At 42.5% G+C, this 24,759-nt stretch overlaps 1 protein-coding gene across 3 annotated transcripts; it reads left to right on the top strand.

Annotated features, from left to right (window-relative positions):
- Positions 1-944: 944 nt before the first annotated feature.
- On the top strand, positions 945-22,521 carry LOC112223060 (akirin-1). 3 transcript variants are annotated; one of them, XM_024386010.2, is made up of 6 exons: positions 945-1,300; positions 19,680-19,823; positions 20,678-20,722; positions 21,155-21,283; positions 21,865-21,936; positions 22,119-22,521. In XM_024386010.2, exons 1-6 carry the CDS (start codon positions 1,096-1,098, stop codon positions 22,127-22,129), a joined length of 606 nt encoding a protein of 201 aa, XP_024241778.1. In that variant the 5' UTR covers positions 945-1,095; the 3' UTR covers positions 22,130-22,521. The 3 variants fall into 3 exon arrangements, with proteins under 3 accessions (XP_024241778.1, XP_024241779.1, XP_024241780.1); XM_024386012.2 differs by lacking the exon at positions 945-1,300 and adding an exon at positions 16,255-17,472; XM_024386011.2 differs by lacking the exon at positions 20,678-20,722 and having other exon boundaries at positions 949-1,300.
- Positions 22,522-24,759: the final 2,238 nt, after the last annotated feature.

Here is a 24,759-nt window from a genome sequence, read left to right as displayed (position 1 = left end):
ATGCAAAAATAAATCTCCCCTGTGCAGAGGGCTCTAGGCTACATGGTATGCAATGCAATGTATCATTTCACCTGTAGTGTCACAATGGACTCAGTATGTCATTAAATGCATCACAATTAGCAAATGTTTAGGATGTATTCTTGCAGAGACAGTGACATATTAACATATTACCCTATGAGGAGCCGTAGCCACATCTGTCAATTTGTGGTTCAAAGGTTTTCCCTGTGATATTCTTTGCAATATCGAAAACACATGGATGAAATAATATGAAGGCAAAAAGCAAGAGGGGAGGTGAGATTGCAAAGTAACAAGAACTAATTAAATCGAGCATCTAGAGCTAGCCTGAATGCCAGTCTGTTTTTGCTATCATGATTCATGCCTACTATCACTCATTGTCATGTTGGGCTTGGCAATAAACAATGTAGTTGGAAAGAGAACCAACAGATCTGGTGCTCTTGCTTGAGTTGCTCAACCGTCATTTATAAAGACATCATTGATGGGAAGTGAAAGGACATTTGAAATGCCTTTGGTTTTCATTGATGTATGTGAAGAGGGAATACAGTGTTTTGATTTAGTATTTATAAAGAACATGATAGACAACAGATACTGACTGTGGCCTACCTGTTAAAAGGAGCAGAGAATGTACCCTCGTCACCCGATTAGAAAACAATCGAATGCTCACGTGAACCTCAATTTGAGTTAAACTAAAAACAGTCGTCATATAAAAGAAAAGGGGTGGATGACAACAATAAACGTGTAAAGTTGTACATTGTTGACCAAATTTACCACACATGTATGCTGAAATGATAAAATGTCAAATAAAATCTACATATCACAATTTTGCTCTATATACGATGCATTATACGTGAATCATTTATTTTCCTAAATCTAAATTCACCCTCTTTTTGTAGAATGGTACGGCCGTCCATTGTGACGTTTTGGAAATTCAGTCGATAGGCACCGCAGTTGGCTCGTTTACTGTTTCGGCAAACCGTTGTTGTGGATAGAGGGGAACGGAAAGAGAAAGTCGGCTACAGCATTTTTAGAAGATATTTATCTACTGTACATCTTTGTTGTCTATTTTGCTTAGGCACCATGGCGTGTGGAGCTACGTTAAAGCGCTCGATGGAGTTTGAGGCCCTACTCAGTCCTCAGTCTCCTAAGCGTAGAAGGTGCAATGCACTACCGGGGGCTCCAAGCACCCCGTCCCCTCAAAGGTGCAACCTCCGTCCGCCAGTTGACTGCCCATCGCACTCGATGTCTCCCCCGACTATGGGAGGAGAACACAGGCTAACCCCAGGTAAGAAATGGCCAAAAGTTAGATTTAGCTGTATTTCAAAGGAATGACATGGGGGAGGGGGTTAGGGTGGAGTGGAATGGGTGTTTCGCGAGAATGGGGGTTGGTTTATAAGAAGCTAATGTTAGCCAACGTTAACTTAGCTGGTTAGGTTCCTACAGTAACTAGCCTACCATTTGCTCGGTAATTAAACGCAGTCAGATAGCTAACATACCATTATAGCGGGCTAACTAGTTAGCCGTTGACTAATATATTAGTTTATTTTAATTGCCTGGCATGTTAGCTAGCTAGCGCCGTTATCTATGACACAAAGCAAAAAAAATGCATGTTTCGGCGTCAGCTTGCGAAGATGGCTAACCTGGCTAGCTGCATAACAACCCTAACCCAGCTAGCTAACGTAATGCTTTCTTTGCATGGTCTACAATCCATGATTGGTCTCGTGTGACTAAATTAAAACATGCGAAGTTAGCAATGACCAGTTGAGTTTGCCTAGCTAGGTACTTAGTGCTGTACATCTAACCCACTTTATTCCATGAGCAGACTTACTTTTATATAGTAGAACGCTGCATTGAAACGTCCAAGATTTCTTGTTTAGTAAGTGTGGGGGTAGTTTTTGAAATTTGTTATACCTTCTCTGTTTTCCCTGGGCTGAGAGTTCATTGTTCTAACGTTTTATGCTCCCACCCGCTTGAAAATGTTATCTATCCCCTGTGAGTTGAGCGAGTGTGGGGGACTGCAGGTTTGGCAAGATAATTACCTGGATATCTCGACTGCAATCCAACAAAGCTCATTGAATTTGCCGTCACCGGAGTAGAGGCGAGCTATTTGACAGCATCTAATCTTCACAGCTGTCCAAACTATAATTAAAATCCTGCTCCCACTTGGCACAATTTGATGTTATTTCTTAAAGATTTGTGTATAATATTTTAACTGGAGGATTACAATGTTGGGTGGGGGCTGATCTTTCTCTTTTTTGAACCCCTTGTTAATTTCATGCAGATTTTTTTTTTAGTTTGGTGCACCACAGTAAATCCTTTTAAATTCAACCCTGCTGCAGTTCAATGGACTGGCAGCTCCTGTCACATTTCAATGACTCAAATCGAATTTTTACCTTTATTTAACTAGGCAAGTCAGTTAAGAACAAATTCTTATTTTCAATGACGGCCTAGGAACAGTGGGTTAACTACCTGTTCAGGGGCAGAACGACAGCTCGGGGGTTTGAACTTGCAACCTTCCGGTTACCAGTCCAATGCTCTAACCACTAGGCTACCCTGTCGCCCCGACTAAAGATGTATGATGGACTGCCTCCTGGGCCAGAGTTTGTATGGACTGGGCACTCCTGGTCATTTTGTTTTTGAGGCTCTGACACCCTTATCATTACCCAGGCCTGCGTCTTGATGTGAATGCCTCCGCTGTTGAACTGGTTAACCTCCTGGTTTGTCTTTGTCTGGCCGATCTGTTTTTAAATTATTTATTTTCTAAATTGACTGCTTTTCCTTCAGCACCTAACCAAGGCAGTTAGTGGTTGCACCTTTTTACATATTTACAGGGATGTAAATGTATTAACTATTTTGATATTTGTCATTATACCCTGATGAAGACAGCTTGTCTGTTGAAATGTTGGTTATAGTCATGGCGTCTGAGCTTCCAGTGTGCAGCTCTCCTTTTCTACTCCGCTAGCCAGCAACTCGCCTAAACAGGTGTTTTTATTTCTCCTCCAGATATATGACCTATTTTGAGATCAATGTGAATCGTGTAGATCTGTAAGGTTGGGTTTGACCACGTTTGCAGACTCAGACCCATTTCGCTATAAGAGGTATAAAGTAGTGATCACACCGGGGGAAGATCTGTTTATCTCTCAATGTCTGCGCACAGAATGCATCTCGGGGTGTCCTATAACTAGAATATCAGAGTTTAGAGTGATGCCAGATATGTCATATCAGAATGAGTCTTTCATCCAATATCACGTGTGGCAGCTGTGAGCAGCCAGCCGCATCCCCGAACCAGCCATTAGTCTACTCAGCTGCTTTTCTTCATCTGTTATTTAGCTGGGGTGTGCAGGCAGTGCTTTATTTTCTGTTACATTTGTTTAATATTGCTGCAGCTCGCATCACATCTTTTCATTTTGCCCTTGACATGCAGGCCAGTCTGACTTCGCTCCCACGCAGCCTCAGTGTCACTGCCATAGACGAAAAGCGGACCACAGTGACCGTCATGCTTGTGCCTTTACGTCACTGAAAACCGCTGAAGTTATGCCCCATATTACCGAAGTTACCTTATCCTGCGACAAACTGTCTTGTATTGTCATGTTACCTGGCTAGCTAGCTAACAACATACCGTGGCTATACAGAAATTTGGGAGGCACAGGGGAAAAAGGGATGAATAGCATTCGATGTGTTGGATTGAGTAGAGATGTGAATGTCAGGGACAGGTTTTTGTGCATCACATGTGCCGAATGTATAGAACTGGAACAGGCATCCTGGAGGTTCGCGAACCAAATGGTATCATGATACTTGTTGGTATCGTGATGGGAGGGGCACAAACCCTGTGGTATCATGATACTACTTGGTATTGTGATACTTGGACCGGTATCACATCATTAGTACAATGTTGTTATTGTCACAACTCCACTCTGAAATCCCCTTTCTGGGACCTCACCAGTTTGCATCCCTGTATTTGTCTAAAATTCCTGTCCTCAGAATATTCTGTGACACTGAATTCCCATGGCTCCCAGCGTCCCACCTATGGTCTGGTTTTACTTTTCTTCATGGCGCCCATCGACCTTTGAAAGGGGTTTGTGCTCTGCTCTACTGTATCTAAATGAATGCCCTCAGAGTGAATACCTAACATTCCCCAAGCACTTTTGTTCTCTAACGATGTTACTCCAAAATGACAATGATATCAAAAAAGGTGAGTGGATATTAGGGAGTAGCTTTGAATTTGTCATCTGTCCTTGAGATATTTGTGCTTGGCCTGAACTGTGGGTTCCCACATAGGCTATGATAGTGGACGTGAAAGGGGAACTGTGACTGGCGACCCAGTTCTGGACAAAGGCAGTTGACCTGGTCCTGTGTAGTCCATCGTACCAAACCAGATTGTGCAACTGTCATGTAGACTAGTCCTGAGCCTGTTTTGTTTGTACAATGACTTGTTTCATAGCTACATTTTTTTTCTCTTTTTTGTAAGGGGACATCTGTGTATCCAGGGTTTATCTGCCATTGAAATCATTGGGCGGGCTGCCTAAGTGTCTTTTCGGGAAGCCTATGTCCAAACAGGGTGTATTCATTTTCTGGATGGGGATTAACGCTTTTTGTGTAAAATTAAACTGAAACCAGATATAAAGCATGTTCAAAAGATGATAGATATCTACAATCATTGAAATAAAGCTAGACAGTGGATTGTAAATTCCATAACAATACATTTATTCATTGTATTGTGTTTGAGCAAAATAAAACTGCATTGACCATGGCAAAATGCAGGAAGTTAGCTTTAAAAAAGATATTTTCTCTCGACTCCATAGCAGAATGTGTAGAATCATAGGAAATTTGGTTTAAACTGAAAAAAACAACTTCTCCGCTCCTTTACAAAATGTTTTCGAATGCCATGAAATGAGCTTTCGTGGAATTGCAAGAAATTGTCTTAAATGCAACACTGTCAAGAGGGGTCTCTAAAAATCTGATTCGGCTGTGCCAACGGACCCACCACATCCCCCACCTAAGCCACCTTTTGATCCAGAAAACTCTTATCCATCACAAGCTAAGGCTGATGGCACTTTTGACCCAAAAAGCAGAAAATCAGAAAAGGGTTTTGGCAGGTTCACACGCATGCAGGTTTCAACAGCTGAAGAAGCTTGTGTAACGGGCAGATGGCGGAAGAGGTGTCTTGTCTGCCTTCCTGTGTGCAATGGATTTGTCTTGCGGCTGTTTACCCTTATCACACAATCGCCTTAGCCTCTTTCCCTTGATTTGCTGTGTTTTCTTTCACCACTTGAATGTTTTTTGTATGTACAGGCCAGCTATCCTCCAGCTTCATGCACACTGGCATTTTACTCAGTATCCACTTCGCTTGCTGAATTCCATACTGCATATCAGCTGCAGAGGGGAAAGGAATGTAAGATGTTGGTGTGTCTGCAGACATTGGGCCCAGATACCTGTTCTTATGCTCACCTTGACCCTGCGAGAGGCCACACTGTAGCTCTTTGCAAGCTAGCTCCTCCGCTGTGGGTTTTCCAGTGAATTCAGTTTCTGTTCAGCCCCCCCCACAAGCCAATCAGGTTTCCTTTGTGTCGATCCCAGGGCACATGGACAGGTTCTCCTCCCCCTTCAGCCCACTTGATTGGTATAATTATGAACTGATCTACGAGACTTTAATGAAGACCAGTCAACCTTTTTCATTCAGGATGCATTGGTGTGTAATTTAAAACTGTCACCTGTGATAAAGTGGAGGGTGCTATGGTAGAAGGCATCCAAAGGTTTACGTTTAGTGTCTGCTGCTGCAATCTGGTGTCACCATAGTCCAGAACTGGCAGGGATGTTGACTGTACAATCTGCTTTCTATTTAGGGAGAGCCAAGATCTATTGAAAAAGATTACTTTAAATCTTGGAATTTTAACTAGCTCATCCATGTTTTTTTAAACATTTTAGTCTTTGTCCATCCAAATGTCCAGATATTTATATGCGGGAACCTGATCGATGGGAGAACCATCTAATGAATAAATATAGAGTTCACCTGAAATGTTTTTGCAAGAATTAGAAAACAGCATATTTAGTTTTGCCCGCCTTACATATGTCAGTATCCCTGCTGCACAAATAGCTTGTGATTTTAGTTAGGGATGTGAGATGTTAACTGATAAAATGCATTTTAAACATTTTATTTTAAAATTCCACGCAAATTCACAATGTCACGGTCAGCAACGGTTTGAGTCTCATGGTGCATTTCCTTCTCATTTAATTTTTCAAAGTATTGCCTGCCATACAGTACTTCGCTGCTGTCGCTGGCCTTTCTCTGCAATTTTTTTTACAAAGTTAGCGACTATGATGTAGTGGAGAGAATTCCTTGAGTCTTTCCATGTCGACTCCCATTTCTTTGCTCAAATATTTTTTTATTGAAGACACAACAATGGTGTATAGGTAGTTTGTAGCGAAGACAAATGTGAAATTCTTATACAAACATAAAAGAGCAGACGGATATAAAAAGACCCAGAGTTCTAGGTAAAATAAAAAATCTGAACAAGGACACCCCCTCCCCCCTATTGCTAGGATAATGGGGCAAGCACATGTTGCCCCAGGGTAGATGGAAAGATCACAGGTGAGAGTGCATTGACATGTACAATTTCACAACCCGGATTGGTCCAAATAAGAGTGGCGAGGTTGCCAGATTTGCTCAAATTTGGGTTAATCATTGCTCAAAATATATCATGTTTTCCTAAGTGTTTGCCAAATCACTGAGCCATAATTTGGTAGAGGGAACTTCCTCCTTTTTCCCAAAAAAAATAATTTTTTTCCCAAAATGAGACCAATCTGTTGGGGCTTGGTTAATCTGTGTAGGGTCTCTGAGACTCCCAGGATGATCAGCAGTAGATCTGGTCAGTCAGTCTCCAGAACTTCAGAGAATCCCAAAAATTCCACACCAATAATCATGCAGGTTAGAGCATAGTGCAAAGCAGTGGAGTAGTGTACCTTCCACAGCATGACATTTATCATACATCCCCCTATATCCTATGCACCTCTAATTTTTGGAAGTGTAATCTGTAAGATCTTGGATGTCTGGAGTTAATTTAGGATGTGTGGTTATACTCCCAAGATAACTTCCCAGTCTGTTACAGAAATGTCAGTGCCTAGCTCTTCCTCCCATTTTGCCTTAATGGCATCTGTAGAGGGTGCGCTAACAGTTTGAAAGCGTCATATAGACGAGAGATCAGTTTGCCTGAAGTGGGACCTTTCCAGATGTAGGAAGATGTTCTAGAACTTGGTCTCTAATCTGTAGGTATCTGAATAAGTTACTTCTGGGAAGATTATAGGTTTCCCTGAGCAAATGAAAGGAGGCAAAGGTCTCTTCTATATATAGATCCCTTATGGTATTGATCCCTAGCTCTCCCCATCGCTCAAGTTGTTATCAAGGTTAGAGGAGGCAAAGAAGGGATTCCTCACTATAGGTAGCAGACCCATATCATTCCTAAGGCAGGCCTGGGCAATTATTTTCCATGGAGGCCACATTAGAATATATTTTTGCAATTGAGGGCCAGAGACATTATATACATGTGTATGGCTGGCAGATATATCTACTATAAATCACGCCCAGATATGCTACTTATTTTACTTAACATGCGATGAACTATAGAGGGAAAAGTACACTGCATTCGGCACCACGGACAGAACTCTTGTGAACGGGTATGCACAAAAACACAGAGCTTAACGTCACAGGAGTGAAGTCTCTGAGCATTGACTAGAGCAGTGAAGTCAGGTATATTTTCTGATGTCGCTATGCGCAGGATTGCTGAGTCGGTAGGAGATCTGTGCCTTGACTTGTCATTTCGTCACTGAAAATGTCTTTTCACATATATAGATTGGCCCAAATAGTACAAACATTACTCTGAGCATGACTCCTAATCTTTGGGAAGTTTTTTGTTTGAGAGATGTATTGAACCCCGTCAGTGCTATTGTTTTGGATAGTTCTCCAATCTCTGCATCAGACTGAAAATCGATAAGCTCAAGTTGCAGGTCAGTGGGAGCGTTGTCCACGTTGAAGGTCAAAGAGGAAACCAACAGCATGTCATTTTCCAACACTTTGAAAGCCTCAATGATGAACTCACCGTTCAAAGCACGAGGCAGCAATGTGTACTTCTCCCGCTGGTCATCTGATAGGGAACAGACTAGTTAGTGTCGAAGGTGGGTGAAATTGTTGGCTTCTACTTGGAGCATCAGGAGGAGTAATTCTTCCCCTGAAGGCTTTGACAAGGCTGTACATCTGAAGTGCAAAAATACCTTTCCCTTGTAGTTTGGAATTCAATTCATTCATGAGTTCCATGATGTCCACAGTGAAGGCAAAATCAGCCAACCATTATTTATCTTGCTGTTGAGGGAAATCCACATTTTTCTTACATTTGCAGAAACTCAGAAATCTGACTTCAGGTCCCACACCCTTTTAAGCACCTTTCCCAAACTCAGCCGTTTCGCGTTTGTGTGGTAGAGATCTGCATGACCCGACTCTTTCTTCGAACAGTGAGACAAACTACCTGTGGCTCAAAGATTGTGAGCTTATGATGTTTAACACTTTTGTGGCTATCCACACCATGGGTCATTTTTCAGAACACATTTACAGAGCACCTCCTGATGAATAATGCAATGCAGGAAAATCATTTTCTCATCTGGGTTCAGCTCAGCTTCTTGATCTTGGTTCCTTTCCAAAGGGCCAATGTTTTTTTCCCCCGTCAAATTTGGGCACCCATCAGTAGTCACACTGCATAACTTTTCAATACTCAGTCCCAGCTTTGCAACACACTTATTAAACCCTTCCAATAAATCTTTCCCTGTGGTTGTGCTCTTCATTGACTGCACTGAAGCAAGCTCCTCTGTAATTTCCAAGTCTGGGGTTATGCCTCGTAAGAATATCAACAACTGCGCCGTCTTGACGGGAACATTTTCAAACCGCTCGTCAGGGCAAAGTATTGCTGCAGTCAATTAAACAACCTTGAATGAATTCACCCTCGGCGAATGGCTTGCGATGTTTAGCAATTAGTTGTGGGACAGTACATAGCTAGCTCTCGCAATTCTGTCGTTTTGCTGAATGCAGTTTTGTGAAAAGTCATTGCTGCTTTTGCAACTGAAAGCAGGTCTTTCGACGCACTTGCCCTCTGCTCAGACATTCCTATATTTCTCTGCATGCTTCGTCTGAACGTCTCGGGACAAGTTGTAGTCTTTCAAGACAGTGAAAGCTGTGCAAAGATCACTATCTCAATAAATAAATATTTCAATGTCCACTCTTGCTGGAACACCCTGTATTCATTGTCTAATTTTCTTTGAAACAAATAGTAGCTAGCTAGAAATTTGTCTGTCCTCCTGCAGTTAATTATACGTGCCTTCAAAATAAATGTCCCACAAGCGGTGGGAGTTAAATCATTACACAAAGGTGAGTATTCATTGGACTTTAATAACAAATATGTTTTTCAAAACTTTACTATTGCATATTCTTTGCTCTGAGCATGATTCTGCGGGCAGTATTGAACCAGGTTGCGGGCCACATACGCCCTTAACTTCTTGTGACTCTCAAACCCGGATCCTGGAGCGTAATCATAGCCTCAAACTAATTAGCATAACGACGGACATAAATCTTCCTATTCATGAAAATCACAAATGAAATATATTGAGAGACAGCTTAGCCTTTTGTTAATCACACTGTCATCTCAGATTTTCAAAATTTGCTTTACAGCCAACGCTAGACAAGCATTTGTGTGAGTTTATCATGGCATAATGCTATGCTAGGCTCTGCTACCAGCAGGCAACATTTTCACGAAAATAAGAAAAGCAATCAAATTAAATCATTTACCTTTGAAGAACTTCGGATGTTTTCACCTAGACTCCCAGTTAGATAGCAAATGTTCATTTTTCCCCAAAATATTATTTTTGTAGGCGAAATAGCGCCGTTTGTTTATCACGTTTGGCTGAGAAATCGACCAGAAAATGCAGTCACTACAACGCCAAACTTTTTTTTCCAAATTGGCTCCATAATATCGACAAACATGGCAAACGTTGTTTAGAATCAATCCTCAAGGTGTTTTTCACACATCTATTCGATTAAAATATCCACCGGGACAATTGGTTTCTCATAACAAGCGTATGGAAAAATGGCTACTTTACGCAAGATTTTCTGCAGGAGCCATCATGTGACCACTTGCTCAATGTGGTCCCTTACGGCTATCCTTCAACATAAATGCGTAAAAAGACGTCACAATGCTGTAGACACCTTGGGGAATACGTAGAAAGCGTAAGCTCATTAGTAGCCCATTCACAGCCATATAAGGAGACATTGGCATGAAGCGGTTTCAAAAAATGCGGCACTTCCTGATTGGATTTTTATCTGGGTTTCGCCTGCAACATCAGTTCTGTTGCACTCACAGACAATATCTTTGCCGTTTTGGAAACGTCAGTGTTTTCTATCCAAAGCTGTCAATTATATGCATAGTCGAGCATCTTGTCGTGACAAAATATCTTGTTTAAAACGGGAACGTTTTTTATCCAAAAATGAAAATACTGCCCCTAGAGTCGCAACAGGTTTTAATTTGATTCCAGGTATGGACTGTGCTATGTATAATATGATTATTACTATAAAGTGACATCTCCAAATTGATGGGACATGATCACACCACCAATAAAGAAGGGGTGGCAATTGTCTGGCTCCATACTAAGCGAGCAGCCACAACGTAACAGCACGGAGGTTTGCGACCCAATAGTAAAATATACAATTTGGGAGAGCCAGTCCTCCCATCTTAGACTTACAAAGGTTTTTCTTTTTTACCTATCCTCTTTTAAAAAAAAGTTTTTCTATAGTTGAGTCTCGTTATTTATGAAATCACTTAGATATCAATACTGGGATGTTCTGGAATGGGTAAAGCATTTGCCGGAGGAAGACTATATTGAGGGCATTCATTCTTCTGAGCAGTGAAATTGGGAGTTCTCTAATGTGTATATTGGCCTTGAGTTTTTTCATCAGAGGGGGGGAAATTTATCTTCAAATAGTGTGTTTTGGTAAGTACAATTCCTAGATAGGAAATATTTTCAGTGCACAACCCTGCCTTGTTCCTCTAAAGGTTAAATTGGGGCGACTGATTGGTTAGTGGGTATTCCTGCACATGGGTATGTATATACAGTGGGGCAAAAAAGTATTTAGTCAGCCACCAACTGTGGAAGTTCTCCCACTTAAAAAGATGACGCCGGTAATTTTCATCATAGGTACACTTCAACTATGACAGACAAAATGAGGGGGAAAAAATCCAGAAAATCACATTGTAGGATTTTTTAAATGAATTTATTTGCAAATTATGGTGGAAAATAAGTATTTGGTCAAAAACAAAAGTTTATCTCAATACTTTTTTTATATGCCCTTTGTTGGCAATGACAGAGGTCAAATGTTTTCTGTAAGTTTTCACACACTGTTGCTGATATTTTGGCCCATTCCTCCATGAAGATCTCCTCTAGAGCAGTGATGTTTTGGGGCTGTTGCTGGGCAACAAAGACTTTCAACTCCCTCCAAAGATTTTCTATGGGGTTGAGATCTGGAGACTGGCTAGGCCACTCCAGGACCTTGAAACGCTTCTTACGAAGCCACTCCTTCGTTTCCCGGGCAGTGTGTTTGGGATCATTGTCATGCTGAAAGACCCAGCCATGTTTCATCTTCAATGCCCTTGCTGATGGAAGGAGGTTTTCACTCAAAATCTTACGATACATGGCCCCATTCATTCTTTCCTTTACACGGATCAGTCGTCCTGGTCCCTTTGAAGAAAAACAGCCGCAAAGCATGATGTTTCCACCCCCATGCTTCACAGTAGGTATGGTGTTCTTTGGATGCAACTCAGCATTCTTTGTCCTCCAAACACGACAAGTTGAGTTTTTACCAAAAAAGTAATATTTTGGTTTCATCTGACCATATGACATTCTCCCAATCTTCTGGATCATCCAAATGCTCTCTAGCAAACTTCAGACGGGCCTTTACATGTACTGGCTTAAGCAGGGGGACACGTTTGGCACTGCAGGATGTGATTCCCTGGCGGCGTAGTGTGTTACTGATGGTAGGCTTTGTTACTTTGGTCCCAGCTCTCTGCAGGTCATTCACTAGGTCCCCCCGTGTGGTTCTGGGATTTTTGCTCACCGTTCTTGGGATCATTTTGACCCCACGGGGTGAGATCTTGCGTGGAGCCCCAGATCGAGGGAGATTATCAGTGGTCTTGTATGTCTTCCATTTCCTAATAATTGCTCCCACAGTTGATTTCTTCAAACCAAGCTGCTTATCTATTGCAGATTGTCTTCCCAGCCTGGTGCAGGTCTACAATTTTGTTTCTGGTGTCCTTTGATAGCTCTTTGGTCTTGGCCATAGTGGAGTTTGGAGTGTGACTGTTTGAGTTTGTGGACAGGTGCCATTTAATACAGGTAACGAGTGGAGGACAGAGGAGCCTCTTAAGAAGTTACAGGTTTGTGAGAGCCAGAAATCTTGCTTGTTTGTAGGTGATCAAATACTTATTTTCCACCATAATTTTCAAATAAATTCATTAAATCCTACAATTAGATTTTCTGGATTTTTTTCCCCCCTCATTTTGTCTGTCATAGTTGAACTGTACCTATGATGAAAATTACAGGCGTCATCTTTTTAAGTGGGAGAACTTGCACAATTGGTGGCTGACTAAATACTTTTTTGCCCCACTGTAGATGCTGGACCCATTTTATGAACCCGTCTCCAATATTACATTTCTGTAGAACCACTCTACTTGGTCTAAGGCTTTGTCAGCATCGAGATTTAACGGCAAGGTCATCGTTGGGTAACCTGAGAAATACAATGTTGAAGAGGCGCCTGAGATTGAGGAATGAGTTTCTGTTGGCATAATGCCGGTCTGGTCCGACTGGACCAATTTGCCCACTAAAGTGCTAAGCATTTTAGACAGAGTTTTTGCAAAGATCTTCTGGTCTGTATTGGACTGTATGACCCTACTTCCAGAGCTTTCCCTTTCATGTATAACTGTAACAACTGCCTAATTCAAAGTAGGTGGGAGAGCTCTGTCGTCTTTGGCCTGAACAATCAGTTTGTGCAGGTAGGGAGAGAATGTTGTTGAATATTTTATAGAATCCACCTGGGCCCGGGGTCTTATCACTCTTTAGATATTTAATTGTTTCTCAGATTTTCTTATTCTGGAAGTTAGAATCTTCCTGGTTCAGGGCAGGGAGATTAAGTATTCCAAAAAGTTGTGCATGATTAAAGGGTTAATATCAGCTTTAGATGGGAATCTGTCATTGATGTCCTTGGGAGAAGAGCGTAATTTCCCTAGTTACACTTTGAATCATTGTCATTCTGTATTTCAAAGATGTCTGGCCAGTAACTTGTATGGTTTGTCACCGAACTCAAAATATTTTATTTTTGTATAGAGGAAAGATCAAACCATTTTTATGAGAACCAGATTTGTATATTCTAAAGCGTATAATTGAATTTGTTTCTCCATAGATGGATGACTATTGTCCCCGTCCAGTAAGTCGACTCCCATTTCTGTGTCAAGATTTGGAATCGACTCCTAAGATTCAGTGTTTTTGGAATGGAGGGGACTGATTTAGTTGCCGTACTTCTGAGAACACACAACTCTTTCCTATCGAGGGACATAGTATAGGCAGGTCGGTCACTAGGCAGCCAGTCAGAACTGTGCACTAGGCCCATCTATTGGCACTCAAAAGCTGCATCTCGCATTGGAACGCTATATCTTGCATTTCTTGGCTCGCAACTTCAGTAAAGTAGGGCCTATCATCAATGAATAGGCTAGAATATTCTACAAACAGACTGAACATGTTCACATCCCTACTTGTAATACATGTGCTGTATTGTCATGACAGATGGAATCAGCTCAGATGTCTTCAGTGGGTAACTTAGTTGATTTGGATCTACGTGCAGATTTTCTTAAGATTACCTTCCAGGTTCTTACTTTAATGGGCAATAAATTATTCTGCCTTGTTTTTGAAGAATACTGCAACCTGACCTACTTTTGTGCTAATGTTCAACACAGCGTTAGCCTAGTACTTCTCGCCAGAATTTTCCTTCAATTCATTATACCTTAACTTCAGTTGGTAAGCCCTGTGGCCAGTTGCCACCCATAGTCATGCTCTAGTAGCAACCAATTATGTCTATACTTTAAGAGGGTCTTTGCTACATCAACTTGGCCTGACTCACAATACAGCCTTCTTCCTGGCGGCTTTGGAGTCCGTAAGTCCCCCCACTATACTTCAGCAATGGAGGGTGAAATGAGTCAGACGGACTGTTTTTCCTCTTCACCGCCACCCGTCGTCCCCACGTACAACTTATCTGGCCTATCTCTTGCCTTGTACACTGTTTTTGTTTGTTCTCTCCCTGAGCTTTTTAGCTGAGGCTTTTCCCTCTTGCAGGAAGTCTGTGATTGATTGCTTTGGCCTGGCTGTGGCAGGGTCATTGTTGCTAGGCAACACCCCAAGATCGGTATTCTGGTGGTTGGCGGTGACTGGCGGTAGGGGAGGGAGTTCACTTGTCACTCAAAAGGTTACCCTGGAGCTCTGAGATCATTCAGCACAGCACACCCAGGTGCAGATATACCCTGGTTCGGAAAAGGATGTCTCTTGTCAACTTAATGCGTTTGATCAAATCAGGGGTGAAAGTAAAACGGTCCAGTATGGTGTCCCAGCCAAATAAATAGCTGAGGTATGCCATACTTGTGTAACATCATCAGCATATCACAATAATTTAAACAAAATGTAATAAACTAGGCTTTTTACACTCTTATTTGTCATTAGCCAACTGTCACAGGCATGAAAAATTAGCAAATGGACTTGAAAATGGGTGGTATAGCTTTTGCTCCAAAAACGCAATGTGGTTCGATGAGAATACTGACATTTTGCCAAGGCAGAGATGAATGGCCGATGTGTGTGGACAGCAGTGGATGCATGAATTCTGGCCTAATGACAATCGACAAAATGTCATTACACTTGGTGGTGTATTGTCTAACTGGTGTCTATTTCCTTTCAACAGTTTTTGGATGCTGGAAATATGTTGCAAGTAGATGAATGTGTGTGGGTTGCACATTTTGGGGAATATTCAAAGATGGAAACTTTCCATGGGAATTAATGGAAATATATGCAAATTATTACCATTTTAAATGATTTTTGCATTGGATATATTTACCATATATGGAGACAAACATTTTACCTTATAAGTAGACATAATTGCAAATTATTAAATCCTTCCAATAGGGAAAACTATTTAGTTACGAATTGAACTTTAATTAAATTGTTGACTCTTCACATGGGATGATTTCCCTGAAAAACAAAAAGGGAATATTGAATCGCATTTCCCAAAAATGTTTTCAACATACATTTGAGAAACATCTGTGAAATGATAAAAGCTTGTGTTTCTAGACTGTCTTCCTCTCAGGCTTCCATGTCTTCTCCCTGGACCTCAATGTCCACCTCTTGAACATCAGACTCTGAAGCCTTATCTTCACTGTCACTTTCCAACCTTGTTGAGAATGGCTTGTTGTCAGGCTTAAAAAGCCTCATTTGCCTGTATGGCCACCAATTTTTCAACCCTTGTATTGGTCAGCCTGAGTGCTTTGGTGTGTGTTCAAACAAGGACAGCGCTCTGAGGCTGCTGATGTTGGTGGTATTTGGAGGATGATAATGGCAACCTGGGAAAGAGCCTCCGATCCACAAAGTTGATGAGATATGTTGGCACGACTGCCATATTGCATCTCCACCCCAAAGCCCTTGCTTGGAAGTGTGTTTCGCTAGACTGCCAAGAACCTTGCCCTTATCCAGGCCAAGGTGGTGAGAAACTGTAGTGATGACACCATAGGCCTTGTTGAGCTCTGCACCAGGCAGGATGCTCTTGCCAGCATACTTGGTCCAACATGTACGCTGCTGCGTGTATGGGATTCAGGCAGAATCTTAGTCTTCACGCTTTTTGATGTATTTCAGAACTGCAGTTTCCTCTGCTTAGAGCAGCAGTGAAAGCAGTACGTAATTCTTCTCTTACATCTGCAAGCAGAGTCTGAACATCAGAAAGGATGGCATTGTCTCCCTCAATCTGTGTAAGGTCTACTGCTATTGGTTTCAGGCTGCTAACCACTCTCTCCCAAAATACATCATTCAGGAGGATCCTCTTGATGGGGCTGTCCATATTGGCAGACTGTGATATGACCATTTCTTGGAGAGACTTCTTCCCCTCAAGGAGACTGTCAAACATGACAACACCACCCCAATGGGTGTTGCTGAGCATGTGGTGCTTTTTTCTTCTCACTTTGTGCTTTGTGAGGTAGATTGCTACTATAACTTGATGACCCTTCACATACCTAACCATTTCCTTGGTTCTATTGTAGAGTGTATCCATTGTTTTTAGTGCCATAATATCCTTGAGGAGAAGATGCAATGCATGAGTATTACAGCCAATGGCTGTGATGTCAGGGTAGACCAAGCAGCCTTAACATTTGCAGCATTGTTGTCACCAGTACACATACCTTCTGTGGTCCAAGGTCATTGACTGCCTTCAGCTCATCTGCAATGTAGAGACCGGTGTGTCTGTCCCTTGTCTGTGCTCATGTAGAATACTAGTTGAGGGATGCAGATGTAGTTAATTATTCCTTGCCTACGAACATTTGACCAGCCATCAGATTGCAATAGTCTGCTTTCTCAATGATTTGCTTGACCTTCACTTGACCTCTGCATCCAGCAAATGAGTAGACAAAGCATGTCTGGTTGGAGGGGTGTATGCTGAGCGCAGAACAGAAATCTCTTCCAGCTAACTTTTTTGATGAATTTAATCCAAATTCCCGGGCCTAACTTCCCATGGAAATTTACCGGAACGTTTATGACCCTTTGCAACCCTTATAGCTTAGTAAAGGAGCCCTTTAAGAAGTGGTTTGTTTGACAATCAGATGCAAATATCATGACTGGTTTATGTTACATTAAAGGTAATTCATTTCAAAACTTTAAGTCTTTTACGACGAGGCCCACAGAGATCCGATTAGAATGACATTTTCCCTATTAATTCAATTATTTAATTTAATGCACACACAGGAGGTCCCGTACCGGGATGAAATGAAATCTACTTTCACCCCTGTATCAAATGGAGTGTTTCAAAATGTAGCCTACAGGAATTGAGATGCCGGTGACTTGCGGTCATGGCACTGACATAAAGAACCAAACCTTTTGACAACTTAATTTTAAGGAGTGATTTATGACTTGGGCTTAAGCCTCATTGTAGGTAAGCTATTTAGATAAACAATGTGATGCTCAAGCTAATAGATCATTGTCTGCCAATGCTACCCCAAATAGATTGGTGCAATCTCACACAGTGGCCTTTCAACGAGTACGTTCATGCAGCATTGTGAAACATTTGAGTCATGCCTCCAAACAACTGTTCAAAGGGGAAGCAAGCCCCTTTCATATACTCCTGTCTCTGGGGTAAGTACAGCTTTTATTAAGTTAACGTTTAGCAGTGGCTAAATAAACACTGCTTGTCAGATTCTCGCTGCATTGTTAACACAGGAAGGCTTCAGCTCATCAACTCCCTTGCTGCTCCTGTCCTGCTCTTCTTGTGGTTGTGTACTCTGCAAATTTGAAGCCTCCAGCTTGATAATACATGGCCGGCCAGTCACATGTCTAGCTACCTCCCTCTCGAAATGGCATCTGAGAAAAGCTGGTTTACAGTTTGTCTTGCCTAGATTCCGCTCTCTCCTTGCCTCAGAGCGCATTGGACGCAAATATTCAATATGTCTCTCCCCTCAGACTACTGCTTACAATGCATTTTGAGGAGGTGAAGAAATATGAATTGAGAATGCTGGCTTGCTTCTCCCTCAGAACAGCTCAGAGACATGCATGTTTGCTCTTAACTTGATATGGCTGCTGCTCTCTCAACCCAAGATAAGTGAGGCAGGCCTCCCTAGATGGGCCTTTCGCCCTTTGAGGTGGAATAAGGATGTTACGTCACACTCTGGCTATCAACACTGGTCAGGGGAACGGCATAGCCTAAACATGTTTTTTTCTTGTTTTCGTTCCTAATATATCTTTGAACTTTACACCCAATCTGTGAAATTTCAGTTTAGCACCAGGTTGATAGGGTTTAGTTTTGTCTTGTATGTTGGCTAATGTTCTTAGCCTAGTCAAAACCCTATGCAAGTGAGGTGCCAGATCTTAGTGGATCTGATTTGAAATGGTTTCCAGTGGGATATGGACTCTAGCCAAGAAAAGTCTTCACTGATTAGGGGCTACCTACTTCCTCCAGGGTTGTTTGCTGAATACTAGAATTGGCCCTGAAGTTAAGTCAAGGCTTTAGTTGTAGTCTCACTGCTTAGGCTAAAAAGAGTGGGTTCCACCACTGCTTGAGCACATGTAGGGCCTAGCTCTGTCCAGATCTCTAGGCTCGTCCCTAGACTTAGCGTTGCCAACATCTGGTTTTCAGGGCTAATGCTAATTCAACCTAGCTACCTTTTCTGCTGAAAACTGGATGTGGGAACTCCACTGTGGTGTTTTTCCTTTACGCCTACTATGTTAGATTACCTCATCCCAAATGGCACTCTAATCCCTTCATAGCCTAGTGCCCTACCTTTTGACCAGAACCTTTTGATCAGAACCCTACATGGAGAATAGGGTGCCATAGGGACGTAGCCTGGCTGAGGCCCAGCTATGCAGTGATCAAAGACCTTGGAGGATGAAATCCAACCCAGTTTCTCTGGAAAGGAGGCTGTAGCATGGCAGGCCGGTGCCCTGTTTCATGCTCCTTCCTGCCCTCTATTGCAGTCAGATGTCACCAAGATCTATTTAAATGAATCACTCTGCTTTGTGCTTGTTGCTCCTGCTTGTCAACAAAGGTCTCCAGCTTTAGCACCACTGCCAAGTAGACCTGTGCGTCAAATATTAAGAGTAGTTTTCTTGTTGTGTTATTGCCGGACATGCTGGTACAAGATAAGCGGTCTACTATTTTTGTCTTTGCTTATTTAGCCTCTCAGACATGAAGACCTGTTAAGCCTGACTGTCTCCTAGTCAGCTATGGATTCGTCACAATTCCTGGAAGATTTGAAGGAAGAAGTGAAACTGAAACTGACTCCTTTGCCCCTTCTTGCCAGTCACGGGATCTCAGAAGGGGTGGATTCTTTTTGAGGAAGTGTGCTGTGGGGGTTGACACAGCTGGCGTGTTTGTCGCTGATGTTAGTCTCACCCAGCTTTAAAGCGCTCCTTCCTGTTAGTGCGTTTTGTTTTGAAAACCACATCAGCTGAACACTGCAGCTCACACAGGATGTGTGCATAGCTGTGGGCCTTCATTTAGGCTTGAGGGGAAACATTCTGCTCTCATTGAACACTACGCCTACTAGGCCTATAGCATGATTGTAGCTTGTAGTGATCAACAACATGCAATTTTGGAACACATTGGCATTCTCAGAAGCTGAATGTTTCTAGCTTTCTGACATGGCTGGTTTGCTATGATCAAAGACCATCTAAAATAAACTGGTCACCTCTTATGTTTGTGCTTTCAAGGCAGGCTGTGGCTTGTCTTCTAAAATCAACTAGACGGGCACCATTTTCATATTGGTGGTCCCAGCATTATTTGTCCTGAGTGCTGGTTGTTCACGGCCCTGTTTGACTGTGTCCCCTGTGTTCTGTCCCCTCTACAGAGCAGATCTTCCAGAACATCCGTCAGGAGTACAGCCGCTACCAGAGGCGACGGCAGCTGGAGGGGGCCTTCAACCAGAGTGAAGCTGCCTGTAGCTCCACCGATGCCCCCAGTTCTACCCTCACCGCCCCCAGCTCCCCGCCAGGTGAGACCCTGCGAGAGAGGGGGGGGGAAAACAACTGCCAAACCCCATCACCACTCATATGGTGTTCAGTGTGAGCACGCAGCGGTAATCCAAACCCCCAAAATTTCAGCCACAGACATTACATAATGATGCTTGGAGTCGGTATATGTTTTTATAGATACCATTGGCTCAAGTCGGTGCCCTCTTTTTGATGTCTCCAAACACACAGACAATGAATTAATTTTGTTTTTTTTATTTACTTTTAACTAGGTAAGTCGGTTAAGAACAAATTCTTATTTACGGTGACTGCCTACCCCGGGCAAACCCCTCCCCTAACTTGAACGACGCTGGGCAAATTGTGCGCCGCTCTATGGGACTCCCGATCACGGCCAGTTGTGATAGAGCCCAGGATCTGCAGTGACTCCTCCTTAGATCTCTGCATCACTCGGGAAACCATCGACTTGAATGCGATTATCTGCCACTCCGTTTGAGTAATTATAGTTCTCTCCTAGTTCGGAGACTATTGCCTGGAATTTAGCTTATGAAAGCTTTGTTCGATTCGAAATGGGTCAAAGTACACTTAAAAGCCCAGGGTATGAATCGTTCAGCCTTCTGGATCCAGCTCCAAGGTCACGAGACTTTGGCAACGGGGCCTCGTTCGTGCCATGTGACCCTCCTTGATGGAATATTAAATTCTGCGGCACACCTAATGTCCATATTCATTTATTTAGAGGTAATGACCTCCCATCTGATTCATTCTGCAAACCATCTATTTTCTGTGACAAATGTTTTTTATTATAATAATAATATAGGGTTTATTTTAAATATTTTGATAGTTCCTTACTCATTATGGTTAAGTTGTTTGTACCCCTTAGGAGCGTCCCAAGAATCTGCGCAAGAAATAAGAAAATTAAGCTCTGGTATGTTTTTTTACTATGTTTCTTTTGGGCTGAAGTTGCGACCACGGACACCGTCATGTTTGTTTCTATAGCAGAGGCTCTGGTATAGCTAACCCAGAGCCATGTGTATATACAAATAAAAGCCTAATCAGACTTGCCTGAGCTAATGGTTTTCAGACTAAGTAAAATGATACAAATTCCTTTTGCTCGTGCCATTTTCATGTTTGAGACCAGCCACCTGGAAAGCTGAAACTGGGGATTATTTCTGTCTAATAAAGCCCTCTTGTGGGTAGAAACTCAATCTGATTGGCAGGTCCTGGCTCCCCAGTAGGTGGGCCTATGCCCACCCATGGCTGAACACCTGAGTTCTTGCTTGCCGTCTATTCCTAGAGAGGACATTGTGAACTCTGACCTGGGCAATGTCAGCCTATTTAAAATCTCACTGTGTCCCAGGTGCCTCGAGGAAGGACCAGCCGTCGTTCACACTGAGGCAGGTGAGCTACCTGTGCGAGCGCTTGCTCAAAGACCATGAGGAGAAGATCCGGGAGGAGTATGAACAGATCCTCAACACAAAACTTGCAGGTACAGACAGCACATTGCATATCACCATCCTTAAACCTCAGTCAGAAGGGCTTTTCACATTACTTAGCCAAACCGAGCCGAAACAAGCTGAGCTGGCATGGTTACGCATCAACTGTAGATGCTGGATCCATGCTAAAAATGTCAGCTAGCGGTGGTTCGGGTCAACACGATAGTGTGAAAATGGCTTTAGTTTGTTCCTTCTGTCTTAAGAAAAATCTTAAATGTTATGGCACCCTGTGTGCAATAGGAGAGGCCTATTTGCTGCTCCCCCAGAACACATTTAATGCCTTGATCTAATGTCCTGCTGTTTTTGTTTAATTAAGGGCTGCTCTTGGCAGATATGAATTTATAGACTAGACACTACTAGCCAAGACTGCTAATATTTATAGAATATAAATCTGCTCTGACTGGAATGATCAACCGTTTAGGTGATGTTTAGTGAAGGCTGAAGCACCAAGTATTCTTTTTTTTGCATCACATGTAGAAAGGACACCAATATGTGTTGATATATATCTGGTACTTGAATCTGCACCTTCACAGTTTTGTACTAATCCAACAGCCATTTTGATCTTCTGTTACAGAACAATACGAATCTTTTGTGAAATTCACACAAGACCAGATCATGCGAAGATACGGCGCAAGGCCTGCTAGTTGTAAGTATCAGGAGTTTGTCTTCACATTCTACCCATACACAATTTTGCTTCTGAAGAGTAAACAAAGCAATCCCTACAGCCACATAAAATAGATTTCTCTGTTCAGAGTTCTAATGCATTATCTTGTCATCTCATTTCTGTCTTCATGCTGTTTTCATCCATTATTCATCCCTCTGTTTCAGATGTCTCTTGAATTCCCCATCGACGAGGTACCAGCTTTTCTCACAAGATGGCTGCTCTTCTACTGCCCCTTCCTCAACTAGATTTGTGTTTTTTTAATGCTTTTTTGGGTGCCATGGTTTATCCATTTTTATTATTTTTTATTTTTTGTCAAACTGTCTGCTGGCCAAAGCGCTATAGATATGCTATTGCTCTGGATTTTTGACGAAAGCAGCTCTGTCGTTCTCCCCAGTGCTGTAGTGGCTTTTCTGATCCTTCTGTATTATAATGTGCCAGCACTGCCCCCTCTGCAGAAGCTGTATTACTAAAGCCCCCTGGCCTCATCCAACCAGGTTCTTTATCTTTTCCAACTCTTTACCTGAGGATGTGGAATTCTTTTGAAAATAAAATTTCTGTGATTTAAAATGGTTTCCCTCAAAGACTTTTTTGTTATGTTTTGTTGAACAAACTGTTTTGGTCTTTTTTAATTATAAAGTAAATGACTAAGTTAGTATTTTGTCAAAGGAAGGTTTATTTGTGCAGTGCATATGTGCTTTGAGGTTGCATAATCAGTTGAAGACCATTACAGTGCATTCGGAAAGATTTCAGACCCCTTCACTTTTTCCACATTTTGTTACGACACAGCCTTGTTCTACAATTAGGTAAATACATCAATTTTTTTTACACATTTATTAAAGCGTAACAGACCTTATTCATACCTTTTGCAAAATACTTGATATTGAGCTCCGATGCATCCTGTTTCCATTGTTTCTACAACTTGGACTCCACATGTGGTAAATAAAATTGATCGAACATGATTTGGAAATGAGCACACACCTGTCTATATAAGGTCCTACAGTTGACAGTGCATGTCAGAGCAAAAACCAAGCCATGTGGTCGAAGGAATTGTCCGTAGAACTCAGACAGGATTGTGTCGAGGCACGGATTTTTCAGAAGGACCACCATCTCTGCAGCACTCCACCAATCAGGCCTTTTTGGTTGTGGCCAGAAGGAAACCACTCTAAAAGGCACATGACAGCCTGCTTGGAGTTTGCCAAAAGGCACCTGAAGGACTCAGACCATGAGAAACAAGATTCTCTGGTCTGATGAAAACAAAATTGAACTCTGGCCTGAATGCTAAGTGTCACGTCTGGGGGGGGGGAACAGGCAGTACCAATACCATTCTACGGTGAAGCGTGGTGGCAGCAGCTTGCTATGGGGATGTTAAGCGGCAGGGATGAGGAGACTAGTCCGGATCGAGGGAAAGATGAACGGAGTAAAGTACAAACAGCTAAAAGTTGACAAATTCATTTTCACACCGTCTGCTGCCTCAGTGTCCAGATATTTTTGTCAGATGTTACACTGAGGTATAATTACAAGCATTCCATAAGTGTCAGGCTTTTATTGACAATTACATGAAGTTGATGCAGAGTCAATATTTGCAGTGTTGACCCTTCAAGATCTCTGCAATCTGCCCTGGCATGCTGTCAATTAACTTCTGGGCCACATCCTGACTGATGGCAGCCCATTCTTGCATAATCAATGCTTGGAGCTTGTCAGAATTTGTGAGTTTTTGTTTGTCCACCTGCCTCTTGAGGATTGACCACAAGTTCTCAATGGGATTAAGGCCTGGGAGTGTCCTGGCCATGGACCCAAAATATCAATATTTTGTTCTCTGAGCCACTTAGTTATCACTTTTGCCTTATGGCAAGGTGCTCCATCATGCTAAAGGCATTGTTTGTCACAACTTTCTGGATGGTTGGGAGAAGTTGCTCTCGGAGGTGTTGGTACCATTCTTTATTCATGGCTGTGTTCTTAGGCAACATTGTGAGTGAGTCCAGTCCCTTGGCTGAGAAGCAACCTCAAACATGAATGGTCTCAGGATGCTTTACTGTTGGCATGACACAGGACTGATAGTAGCGCTCACCTTGTCTTCTCCGGACAAGCTTTTTCCGGATGCCACAAACAATCAGAAAGGGGATTCATCAGAGAAAATGACTTTACCCCAGTCCTCAGCAGTCCAATCCCTGTACCTTTTGCAGAATATCAGTCTTTCCCTGATGTTTTTCCTGGAGAGAAGTGGCTTTTTTTGCTGCCCTTCTTGACACCAGGCCATCCTCAAAGTCTTCACCTCACTGTGCGTGCAGATGCGCTCACACCTGCCTGCTGCCATTCCTGAGCAAGCTCTGTACTGGTGGTGCCCTGATCCAGCAGCTGAATAAACTTTAGGAGACGGTCCTGGCGCTTGCTGGACTTTCTTGGGCACCCTGAAGCCTTCACAACAATTGAACCATTCTCCTTGAAATTCTTGATCTGATAAATGGTTGATTTAGTTGCAATCTTACTGGCAGCAATAAAGCCCCTTGCCTGAAGCCCTTTTTGTGCAAAGCAATGATGACTGCACATGTTTCCTTGTAGGTAACCATGGTTGACAGAGGAAGAACAATGATTCCAAGTACCACCCTCCTTTTGAAGGTTCCAGTCTGTTATTCGAACTCAATCAGCATGACAGAGTGATCGCCAGCCTTGTCCTCGTCAACACTCACACCTGTGTTAGAGAGAATCACTGACATGATGTTAGTTGGTCCTTTTGTGGCAGGGCTGAAACGCAGTGGAAATGTTTTGGGGGGATTCAGTTCATTTGCATGACAAAGAGGGACTTTG

This window comes from Oncorhynchus tshawytscha, linkage group LG23 (assembly GCF_018296145.1).
Source record: "Oncorhynchus tshawytscha isolate Ot180627B linkage group LG23, Otsh_v2.0, whole genome shotgun sequence".
Lineage (NCBI taxonomy): Eukaryota > Metazoa > Chordata > Actinopteri > Salmoniformes > Salmonidae > Oncorhynchus > Oncorhynchus tshawytscha.
This window is presented reverse-complemented; position numbering and strand designations above follow the sequence as displayed.